Below are 12,855 nucleotides of genomic sequence, written 5' to 3' on the forward strand. Positions count from 1 at the left end.
ATTATACAATTTTCCTTTAGATTTACCAAAATCATAATATGGGAGGTCAAAATCTAAACACAATTTGCATGCAATTGGCCAGGCCCTAGAACTACACATAGTTGAAAGTAAATCTAAAGAAAATTGTACAATGTTTGGCCAGCCTTATTCAGAAATTAGCTTCAATCATTTTAACAGATAAACATATTCAAACATGCCGTTCAAAGCTTCCATCCATTCCAAAGGATTATTTGTCCTATACTCCAAATTGCACTTATTCTATATGTCGATTACTTTAAAACTAGAAAACAAATCATCTTCATATTCATCTGGAACTTCTAACATTAATAAAATTACCGGTCGCCCCCCTGGCGCACTTCCTGCCATTCTTAAAGGCAGCATCAAGTCTGTTGTATTAGCAGCCAGGAGAAAATTTATGGACTTCAAGGTCATAACTTTTTTTTTTTTTTTTATAAAAATTCTATCCCTTAGCATTAACTGTTTTCTAAGCAATTATGCACGTCGCCCTTTTCCGTTTAATTCCTTTCCGCAGTATAATGCATTAACCCCCAGCTCACCGGGGGTTAATGGAAGGTGTATTAAATGCTACAAAGTGATGCCAAGAGCCAAGTCCATTAAAGGTACTTCATACTAACTGGATACTAAGGCACCTTAAAAGCTCTGGGAGCTATTGATGCTTAGAAAAAAAAAAAAAAAAAAAAAGGGAAGGGCTGAACATAATGGCTGTAGCTACATTAGACAGGAGAAGGAGGGGAAAAAAGAAAAAAAAAAAATCTGCCAAATTACGCTTGGTTAATTCAGAGTAACAGATCTGCCCCCAAGTGAATTGGAGGCCTTGAATTAATTCTGTTATGACAAATCAAGATAAACGTTCCCCCTAAATTGCATGCGATTTAATTAATTTTTGAGATCCAGTTTTTTTTTTTCTCTCTTTTCCCCTCTCTCCCAGCTAATAGTTCACATGCTCCTGTGCTGTCATTGTGCTTGAGTGGGCAGACTTCAAAGTGATATTAAATAACCAACTATTAGATTTACCTAGCACGTCCTATTGGAAAAACGCCATTTAATTACCTAGCCTGTTCAATTAAAGGGACAGCATTTCCCTGAATATAGCAGCTTGCTGTTGATTACCAGGGAAATTAACTCTCTGCATGATGTCTCTTGGACTCTTTCTAAACCACAGCAAAAGGAGGGGGCTGAGGGGAGTAAGGGGGGGGGGGGGGGCAGCTACCAGGCTTATTCCTACGAGAATTACAGTCAACACCTCTAACGACATAGTAATTGAGGAATGTTCTCTCATATAGGCTTAAAGCTCGCAGAAACTTAAAATTCTTTACCCCAAAGCTAGCAGTTCAATCAAGAATTAATCAAATATATGGATGCTTCTGCAAATTAGTAGCTGGAGCAAGTTCTATAGACCACCATACACCCTTTTTTGCTCCAAGCAACATTCTACTCTACAGAACGCTAGCAATCCACCCTTACAAATAACCATTCAATAGCAAAAATAAAGAAAAATCAATCATATATCGTTAAGACAACATAACCTGCATTATAGCTACTCTCTGCATGACTTCTCAACCAAGGAGAATGATTGGCCATGGGCTATCTATACAACCTTGCCGTACCATAGGGATACAGGTGGAGCGCCGCACCTCTCCCTCTGTATTTTTAAATCATGGCAACACAATCCCCCCCGTCACAAGACAGCAACGTTTAGAATCAAAGATGCTGTAATCACATCATCGTCTGGCCAAATCCTTTTAATGTTTCTCAGTGATCAGGCTCTGGCCCTTTAACAGTCTGAATCCTCAGCCCTGGTTAATAATCCCCTCTCTTACAGGCCAATTTTGTTAATTAAATGTTTTGTTTGCGATGCAGCTCTCATTCAGTTCGGACACGTCATTCTGAGCAGATCTAAGCCAGGGCCCAGATCTCATTAGATAAAACCTATCAGGACTAAAAGAAAATGGAGGAGTCACTAATTAAAGCTTTTAATTGTGTGTATTCACTGTCAGCCTGTTTTATCTCGAATCTGCGATTGTGAGCTGCATGTCAGTCTCCCACCAAAAGCACTTTCATTAATGGAGGAGGTGGATTCGGCCCCCACCCCTCGCCCCTACACTCAAAAAAAAAACGAAGGGGAGAGCAGAAGCACTTTGTTTGGACTCGCTCAGAAGGTGCATTTCAAAGACAATCATATCCTCCCATCAAAACTCCCTAAAGACATTTCGGGCCACATCTCTACCTTTGTACTTGGCCACTTTGCCAGCTACCGTTAAAGGCCAAAAACATCTGATTTAAAAGTCCGATCGGTAAATTGATCGCTATCGGAGGCAAGATTTTAATTTAGCTTGGTCACATACACTTTGAGGAAACTTCATTAATAAAAGATTACTTTTTTTCCGTGTTTAATGCCATAGTAAAACAGAACAGATGATAACCGAGGGATCAGTTACAATTACCTGTCACATACCAGCTAAATGAGATGTTTGTGGTCAACTCAATGACACATCTAAACCCAACACCCTCATTTAAATAGCTGTCAAGATGCAAGATTTGTAGGCACGTATAGGCTTATGGAGAAAAGCCACAACAAACATAGCAGAGCTCCTCAAAAACACAGCATCCTGGCATTAACCCAGGAATAGGTTAAGTTTTCATGATTGCCCGGAAGCTAAGAGGACTTTAATTAGCAACAAACTGCTACCAACTAGTTGTCAATGACCAGTAGCCTACACAACATCTGGACAATGGTGTCCACTTTTACACTTCCCACAAATGGCTCTCTTCCTCATGTTCCACCCCATTTCTCTCAAATTCTGTCAAGCTCAGAGTAGTTGCTCTAGCTGCACCAGGAAGGTAAAGAATGGGAACCGTTTTGCTGAACTGCGTGCTGGTTTTCTAACCTTTAAGTCTAAAAAAAAACACTTAGTGAAATGAATGTTGCAATCCCTCAATGGCCTTTTCGCTGAGAATATTACTTCTATTTAGCTGATTGAAGACATCAGGGTTCTGTAGAGGACATAGGTTATATTATTTGGACTCTATCATTTTAGCACTAAATGCGTTCTAAAGGGCCATTAAATTCAACCTGGGTCATAGATAAATTCCCTTACCAGGAGTAAAAAGTAGAACCATTACTAACAAAAGAAAAAAAAAAAAAAAAAAAAAAACATGCATTAACCCAGTGCATTACGTACTAGTACAAGATCTATAATAAAACATTTTTTTTTTATTCTCTTAGTGCTTTTATTTGATGTGCTAATGGCTTGGTTAAGGTAATCTTTAACAGGACGTATTTGGAAGTACAGGGCAACCAGGTGCATCAGTGTATTAAACCGTTCACTTAAATTAAATATGTAATCCTTCAAATGCTTTTCTGTTTAATGACTTAAGAAGCTTGGTTTCACCTGGACGGATCAAGCCAGCACACCATTCCTTATCAATTCCCGTCTTTAAAATGACATTAGAAAGTATGATGGACATGCAATTAATCTTTGCTCACACCTTGCGCAATTAATGACTTATTACTTTGGATGATTGCATCCAGAAGTCAGGAAATGGATCATTTTCTGCAGGAAGGGAATGGAAAAGATGCCCAAACTAGCGCTGGTAATTAGAACATTCAGCATGTTTGGTCATGTGTGAAGCAGAAACTATGCATAGATAAAATCAATCAATATTTACATGCATTTCTTCAGAAATATTAGCTCAGGATATCATGTCATGGTCTGATCTGGCTCACAAGTTAGTTGCAACATATGTGCCTTTTCTTTTTTTTATCCTCGAGACACCCATGTGGTTGTACGTGTTAGATTTGAGGCATCTTTGGCATCATGGGATGTCGTAAGCCATTTTGAATGGATGTTTATACAGTTAGGCAAACAAAGTGAAGAAACAAACCTGATGTAGTCATTTCTGCACAGGATCATCCCACTTTTTGTGTAGCACGAGGTACCAATTTCACCAAGTTGAGCTTGGCAGCACGAGCACTTGAGACACCTGCTGTGCCAGTAGCTGTCCATGGCATAGAGCAAGAAACGGTCTGCGATCTTGCCTCCGCATCCGGCACATCTTTTCCAGGAGAGGGTGCCAGCTGTCACCGGGGGTGGCTGGGCACTACTACCTGGGTTCACCATGATCTAAGAAGAGAGAGAAGCGCAAAAGCAAGAGAAAAGGGACAGAAGAAAAAGAAAAAAAATAAATTATTGGGGAGTTCCCAACCTTCTACTAGGTTTACTACAGTAGCAAATGTTTGGACCAACCTAAGTACTAGAGACAGCCAAGTGCTAGTTTATTCTGTTTGGAGGGGGTCAGTGATTTCCCTGGAAGTGCCACCCACCAGATATCACTTTGTTTACACCCCCTGCTGTCTCAAGTTGTGTTGAGACCTAAGCAAGATCCCCAATTTAAAACACTCCCCTTTAAAATTTAAAAGGCGGATGATACAGATGACACCAAGGCAAAATTTCCACATCTAAAAAGAGCATTACCTAAAGATAAAAGTAATGCATAATTAGAAGCAAACAGACTTAGTTTATCGGTTTACTTAAGAGGATTAAAGTGCAAGCTATTGAATACATTCAAGTCTTTACTGTGGGCATGACCTCTCAGAGACCAAAACTACAGTAATTTAACAGATCTGTCACCATTCATGCAGAGAACAGGGGGAAAAAAAAAAAAGGAAACTCGTCAGGCTGGTTTTTCAGATATCTGACACTTTATGGTAGCAGTTATAATCAATTTTCTATTACTGCTGATCAGCAGAAATCTCATTTGATGTCAAGGTGGGGGGGTTGATCAATGAATGTTGCTTTGTAATTTGGGACAAATAAACAGAGCTGAACTTTAGGAAGCCCTGTTAACAGCCTATACAAACACATGACACTTTTGTCTCACTAATCTGTCCTTGATCAGCAATTTAAATGCAATGAATCTACACCTTCAAAGGGGCTTCCATTTACAGATAAAAGTCAGGAAAGAAACATCTGACTGTCAATGGAACAGCACCACTAACTGTACACAGTAGAAGAACGCCATTGTCAAGGTAGCCAAAACTGGCCAATTGACCCCCAAACCTTCTTATTTGTTATTTTGAAGGTATGCTGGAAGTTGGCTTAAGAAACCAATAGACTAGGGTAATGTGGTACCTAAAAAAACAGTCCTGGTGCTCAAAGCCATAGTAGCTCAAGACCCACCAAGTTTGTAGCTTGCCAAATGTTCAGAGTTACCCCCAACAACATACAAGGGGTCTGAATCCACTCGATACTTCCATAACCAACTTGATGCCACCAAAACTTTAAGGTTGGACCTGCTGCATTACCTTCTTGACAGTAAACGGAGATTGCCGTTTCAAAAGAAGATCTGCAGCAGCATGTCATCCTGGGGGAGAGAACTAATGCATTTTCTAATCAAGCTTTGACATAATGCGATAATGGCTTTATAGCAATCCAGTAAGGCTTCAAATGCTCCTCCTGCTTTGGTGGCTTTATCCATAAGCAACCATCAGATACACAAACACACACACACACGGACATCCCAAGAAAACAAAAAGTTTGCAGACAGTCTGAAGTTGGTGGCAGCAGTTCCCAATGACTGTTTGCAGAGGACAGTAAATAAAACCACATAATCTGCCATAATCAGAACTGTGCCTATTAAGCTGTAACAAAACACTAGGACTTGGGAAACGGAACCACTCTAAAAGCCATTATCTTCGTGTACCCAAATGCATCATACCTTTATGTAAATTGATTTTATCTGATGCATTACTCAACAAATGGCTTTTGGTAACATTTTCATCTACAACCTCTAAATGAATCTGCATTTCCTGCCTAGAACCTACCAAACGTTTCCATTTTTTTTTACCCCCCTTTCTCCCTTCCAGTTCGCTTCAAATTTCTTTTGAGGACGACTGCCTAACATGTCCCAGTCCTGATAGAACGTTAAAAGAAAGAAAAAAAAAAAATGATAAAAGAAACATGACACTGTGCCAGGCATCCAGTAACCACATTAAGTAAAGCTCTTAAAGACAAGCAATACCTTAATGCTGATTAAATCTACTAGAGATGAATCCTGCTGAAGTGACCAGAAAAGGACTCTCAAGATAACTTATAGGGAGGGCTCTCATCAAGTTTCATTGCAGTTGAGGAAATAAAAACCTTTTAACTTTAATAGAACTGCTACATAAATTATATAGCCAGGCAATTTAGAGAATGTAAGGAGGGGAAAGCAATGGCAGCTAGAGGAGAAGGCAACGTCTTTCATTTTACCGAGATCTCCGTAGAGGGAGACGAGGGTCGTTTGTAATACGAAAAATAAAAAAGAAAATAGATTCTTTATTCCAAGGCTGTGTTTTAATTAAGCAAGTCACTGGATTCCCAGTTCGGAGACACAAAGGCTAGTGGAGCTTACTTTGATCTTCGTGCCATAGTTCAGGGAGAGAGGAAAAAAAAAAAAAGAAGAGAAAAAAGGAAGACAGACGAGGGTTTCCCAGATCAGTCTATGGAAAGGAAGGTGGATGGCGATCTCCCAATTTACAAGACGGCCAGGGAATCCTTTCCATAGGAAACATAGAAGAGTAGGAAGGGGGGGGTATCTTCCAGGGACGCTGATTATCTGCATGAGGGTTCTGTTCCATGATCAGGAGAGAAGTGCTAGGAGTTCCAGAGACTGCAGGGAAAGCAGGAGAGCAAGGCTACAGGGGTCAAGCCTACCGATCACAGCTCTGCTACTACCAGGGACCAAGACCACATCCATGGTTACACAGACTGCAAACACTGTCTAGGAGCACAATACATCCAATATTTACTAATACCACAATGTCATTTACTAATAGATCCCAAATAGGATGCGTTTGCTAAAACATCCCACTTAACATTTACTAACACAGCTCAGAATGTGCCATATTTACTGATAGATCCCAAACACGTCATTAACCGATCCACGCCACTTATGTCAGATTACTAATACTGCCCTTTAAAACTTTAAAATGCACAGAGTATGCAGAGGACTAGAAAGGAAAGGAGGTGGGCATGTGGCAGGGCTTACCAACAGTAGCCGATTCATGGCACCGTGGGCCCCAGGCTGTGTTCTATTGGATCATATGTGTTCCTCACAGTCTTTGACATGAAACATTTCAAAGGGATCTTGATGTCTGGTATTTGAATGGGATCTTATGCAGCAGAATGCACTTCCCAAATGACACATGTCATTGTGGAGGGTCACTGGGGGTGGGGTAGGGGGGACTAGGGTTGCCACCTCATCTCTAAAACCAAACATTAATTACACAGGTTCTGTGGCTGATTAAGGTGGTAATTAAACTCACTTGCTGCCCTATCTGCATTAAATTAGCCTCAAAACCAGTTTAATTCATGTGTTCGGGTTTAAAGGAATTAAGTGACAACCTTATAGGTATGCCGGGTCCTATAGGGGCAGGGGACCCTACGGGTATGCCGGGTCCTATAGGGGCAGGGGACCCTACGGGTATGCCGGGTCCTATAGGGGCAGGGGACCCTACGGGTATGCCGGGTCCTATAGGGGCAGGGGACCCTACGGGTATGCCGGGTCCTATAGGGGCAGGGGACCCTACGGGTATGCCGGGTCCTATAGGGGCAGGGGACCCTACGGGTATGCCGGGTCCTATAGGGGCAGGGGACCCTACGGGTATGCCGGGTCCTATGGTATACAGATCCTACGGGGCAGGGGATGCAACAGTATGCCAGATCCTACGGTGCAGGGGACCCTACGGGCTGCCAGATCCTTGGGATAGGGGATCCTACAGGCTGCCAGATCCTAAGGGGTAAGGGACCCTATGGGCTGCCAGATCCTAAGGGGTAAGGGACCCTATGGGCTGCCAGATCCTAAGGGGTAAGGGACCCTATGGGCTGCCAGATCCTTTGGGGCAGGGGACCCTACAGGCTGCCAGATCCTATGGGGTAAGGGACCCTATGGAAGTCATGCTCCCAGGTACACAGAGGGTGCACACACACTGAATAGGATCTGAGGATCCTCCAAACTTTACTGGAAAGCTTGTGACTGCTGACCTTGTGAGAACTGGTAGTAGAAGGCTTGCAGAGCTGAACACCCTCCCTAAAATTGCTCACTACCATGGAGCCCTCTGGAGTCCGGAGCCCCAGGCAGCTGTCTATACAGTAACAAGTCCGGAGGGGCCCCCAGACACAGGGGTGAGGGATGATCCAGGGGTGAGGGATGATCCAGGGGTGAGGGATGATCCAGGGGTGAGGGATGATCCAGGGGTGAGGGATGATCCAGGCTTACCTCTCCGGCCCCCTCCACTCAGGCTCCGTACACAACTCTCACACGTCCAACGCTAGTTGCCGCAGATAAGGCGGCTGTGCGATCCCAGCCAGCCCCTCCAAAACGCACAGATCCTCGGCTCTACACAGCCGCAAGTTATCCGGAGATCGGGAGAAGTCCCAGGAGTCCGGAGCACACAGTCCTACGGGTCAGTCCAGCCGTGTGCACCGCGATCGGGAGACGTTAGGAGGCCCGCTGCTGCTGCTCCTTGTATTGCTATTACTGCCGCTTCCCCGTGTGAGCCCTCCGCTCTCTCTACCCTGACATGTGTTACTGACGGAGCAAAACCCAGCGCTGCTTCCCAGCTGGCCCCGCCCACACCAATCCCATTCTCTGCTCCCGAGCTAGCCCCGCCCATCCCATTCCACTCTCTGCTTCCCAGCTGGCCCCGCCCAGCCCAATCCCTTCTTTGCTCCAGCCCTGCCCAATCCACTCGTTGGCTCCCGTGCTGGCCCCGCCCCGACACAAGCCCCTTCTCTGATTGCTCAGGCGGAATCATAAAATAAACCACGGGAAGGCCAATGCCCGGAGACTGGGGGGCGGGCGCTAGGGTGATAGACAGGTCGGACGGGCGGGGCTGGAGGCGGGGATATAGTGATAGACGTGTCAGGTGTAGACGCTTGTCTCCGGCAGTCCTCTATGGAGAGAGTGATGAGGATGTCTCTTGAGCCGAGCCAATCAGGTGTCACCGCTTAGTACACCTGTCACCTGAGAGCTGCCGTGTGCCTGGCTCTTCTCATAGAGGACAATGTAGATGAGGCGTCAGTTCTGTCAGCAGAGACGAGGGGGGCTCCTGAAAATGCTACTTTCCTGGCTGCTATGCCAACTTCTATGAACTGGGAATGTGGATGATGGTCCAGAAATGTAGAATTCTCCTTTTTTCCCCCACAAATAAAGCTTTCTTTTGGTGGTATCCGATCACCTCTGTGGTTTTTATTTTTTGCGCTATAAACAAAAAAAGAGCAACAATTTTGAAAATAAATGTAGCGTCGGCTCCTGTGTTTTTCTCTATTTAAAGTTCCTAAAACCACAGTTGGGTTTTGGGCTTAATTATACCAAATGATGGTTTCGGTACCAGTCTAGCTGGATTGCAGTGTTCTGCTTGGCCACAGGTGGCGCTGTCATCACTGGCAGGTGTGAGAACACAGTTCAGCTGGGCGCATTGAGTGCCACTTTTTCTCGGAACCAGCCCAGTGGGAGTGTCATCCTGCTGTGCATTCTGGGAGAGGGTACTTAAGGTACTGACATCTTCTGGGTTCCAGTCCAGAAGATCCTTCTGTCTGTTTGGTCCTGGTCCTCCTGACCAGCCCCCATAGCCCTCATGGCCTGGGGTCCGGATCCTTCCAATTTGGAGTCTTGGGGTGGCTAGCCAGAGGCAAAGTAACTGGAAGGAGGCTTCAAAGGTGGTCCAGTGCCGTCTTATCTGTGGAGAGGCCCAGCAACTGAGGAAGCAATCAGGGGAGGACTCTTCGGGAGAAGGCCACGCATAAGGCTAGCTTCTCAGAAAGAGCCCGGAGGCTTTGTTGAAAGACAAGTGAATCTACACTCGTACGGTATTGCCGGACTGGCTGTGTGATACTTGTACTGTATGAGGACTCTCTAAGTTTGTCTACATCCTTCAGTTACTACAAGTGTTCTACAACAAGTCTGTGGCAGAGACTTTACTACAAGTGTTCTACAAGTCTATGGCAGAGACTTTACTACAAGTGTTTTAAATGCAAGTCTATGGCAGAGACTTTACTAAAGTGTTCTACAACAAGTCTATGGCAGAGACTTTACTACAAGTGTTCTACAACAAGTCTATGGCAGAGACTTTACTACAAGTGTTTTAAATGCAAGTCTATGGCAGAGACTTTACTAAAGTGTTCTACAACAAGTCTATGGCAGAGACTTTACTACAAGTGTTCTACAACAAGTCTATGGCAGAGACTTTACTACAAGTGTTTTACATGCAAGTCTATGGCAGAGACTTTACTAAAGTGTTCTACAACAAGTCTATGGCAGAGACTTTACTACAAGTGTTCTACAACAAGTCTATGGCAGAGACTTTACTACAAGTGTTTTACAACAAGTCTATGGCAGAGACTTTACTAAAGTGTTCTACAACAAGTCTATGGCAGAGACTTTACTACAAGTGTTCTACAACAAGTCTGTGGCAGAGACTTTACTACAAGTGTTCTACAACAAGTCTGTGGCAGAGACTTTACTACAAGTGTTCTACAACAAGTCTGTGGCAGGGGCTTTGCTTTATTTGAACACTCTATCGGCTGCTAGGCCTAGTGAGAGAAGGTCTATCCGGTAGCTGTGAGAATCCAGTTGTGAGTGGCTATTCTCTGGATTTCTATAGTGAGAGACTTCCTATTTTGAGCAGTTCTAAAGCCTCATACACACGATAGGACTTTGTACAAACTTTCCCTTGGATTTTTGTACAAAGGGCGTCGGCCCTGAACTTGTATTGCATACACACAGCAGGACTTTTTCAGCCAACTTTCACCAAATCACGTGGTTTTTCTGCTCTTTACCGCCACCTTTGGTCAACTTTATTGAACCTTTGGTTCAACTGTATTGTTGTCTGATCTTTTGCATTGGTTCTGAGCATGCCTGTTTGTACTTTGTACAAAAGTCCTATGGTTTTCTGTACACACGATCAGACTTTGCTCCATCGGACTTTTGTTGCCAGAAAGTTTGTCCGTTCGCACAGCCAACAAAAGTCAGATGAAAACCAAAAAAGTTTGTCCGATGGAGCGTACACACGGTCGGATGTTGCTCCAAAACAGCTAATTTGCATGTTTGTTGTCAAAAAGTCTGATCGTGTGTATGGGCCTTTAGAGTACCTGAATGTTCTACATAAACCCTCTATCCTTCATTGAAAGACTGTGTTTTGTCTACTCTTTTTTGCAAATAAAAATCCCAAAAGCGGATCCAGTGTCAGTTTCTACAATTCTTTGGTCATCTACCTCGGGAAACCCCTAAATGCACACAAGGTCAAGAAGGTAACGGTAAGCCCAACAAAACCAGCCGCTCCTTCGGGGGTCAGTGCTACATAAACAATATTTCTTACTTTCTGCTATAAAACATATCCAATAAAAAATCAAATTTCTTCATCAATTTAGACCAATATGTAATCTGCTACATATTATTGGTAAAAAAAATCCCAATAAGCATATATTGGTTTGTGTAAAAGTTATAGCTTCTACAAACTATGGGATACACTTATGGATTTTTTTTTTTTTTTTTTTTTACTAGTAATGGTGGCAATCAGCGACTTATAGCCGGACGGCGATATTGTGGAGAAATAAGACACCTAACTGACACTTTTTTTGGGAACCAGTGACACTAATACCATGATCAATACTAAAAAATATGCACTGTCACTGTACTAAGGCACTGACAGGGAAGGGATTAACATCAGGGGCAATCAAAGGGTTAAATGTGTGCTTAGGGAGTGCTTACTAACTGTGTGGGTGTGCTTTGACTGGGAAGGCAGAGATCCGTGTTCCGGCTTTACAGAAACACAAGATCACTACCTTCCCTACTAACAGAACGACATTCTGCCTTGATTACATAGGCAGACCGTCGTTCTGTTTCTCTCCGGAACGATCGTGGGTCCTGGTGGACATCGGACCCACTTATTGGCTCCCGCTGTGTCCAATCACAGAGGGAGCTGGTCACTGGCAGCACGCAAGCGTCATGTGACTTTGCAAAGGAGAGCCACCCTGCCACCATATATGTAGTGTATATGGTCAGCAAGCGGTTAAGGCATGGAGCATTAAGGGTTTTTTCAATGTACATTTTGGTGCGTTTGTAGCGTGTTTGCCATGTAACAAAACACGCCTTCCCTATGAGAATGGAATAAAGAAGATCTTCAGCGCTTTGCACACCTGGTTGCCAACCTTTTGATTTGTGGATGTTGGATTGATACTTGTGGTCTTGGCACAGGCGGTGTTTTCTACATTGTATTTGGAATAGACTCACCTGCCTCTTTATTAGGTACACCTGTACAATTGCTTGGTAACACAAATTGCTAATCAGCCAATCATATGGCAGCAACTCAATGCATTTAGCCATCTAGATGTGGTAAAGAGGATTTGCTAAAGTTCAAACCGAGCATCAGAATGGGGAAGAAAGGGGATTTGAGTGACTTTGAACGTGGCATGGTTGTTAGTGCCAGGCGGGCCGTTCTGAGTATTTAAAAAACTGATGATCTACTGGAATTTTCACACACAACCATCTCTGGGATTTAAAGAGAATGGTCCGAAAAAGAGAAAATATCCAGTGAGCGGGAGTTGTGTGGATGAAAATGCCTTGATGATGTCAGAGATCAGGGGAGAATGGGCAGACTGGTTCCAGATGTTAGAAAGGCAACAGTAACTCAAATAAGCACTTGTTACAACCAAGATATGCAAAATACAATTTCTGAAAGCACAACACATTGAACCTTGAAGCAGATGGGCTACAGCAGCAGAAGACCACTGTCAGCTAAGAACAGGAAACTGAGGCTACGACTCACACAGGCTCACCAAAACTGGGCAATAG

General features: G+C 43.7%; 1 protein-coding gene across 1 annotated transcript in view; it reads right to left on the bottom strand.

The window, feature by feature from the left end:
* LMO4 (LIM domain only 4) overlaps positions 1 to 8,610 on the bottom strand; it is a 49,280-nt gene extending 40,670 nt beyond the window's left edge. Inside the window, exons 1-2 of the mRNA XM_077452961.1 lie at positions 8,281 to 8,610; positions 3,907 to 4,145 (exon numbers count right to left, since the gene is read on the bottom strand). Of these exons, the coding sequence (XP_077309087.1) occupies positions 3,907 to 4,142 (236 nt within the window). The 5' untranslated portion in view covers positions 4,143 to 4,145; positions 8,281 to 8,610. The remainder of the gene's footprint in view (positions 1 to 3,906; positions 4,146 to 8,280) is intronic.
* Positions 8,611 to 12,855: the final 4,245 nt, after the last annotated feature.

This window comes from Lithobates pipiens, unplaced genomic scaffold (assembly GCF_037356315.1).
Source record: "Lithobates pipiens isolate NorthernLeopardFrog02 unplaced genomic scaffold, aLitPip1_a1.2 Scaffold_23, whole genome shotgun sequence".
In the NCBI taxonomy this organism is placed as follows: domain Eukaryota; kingdom Metazoa; phylum Chordata; class Amphibia; order Anura; family Ranidae; genus Lithobates; species Lithobates pipiens.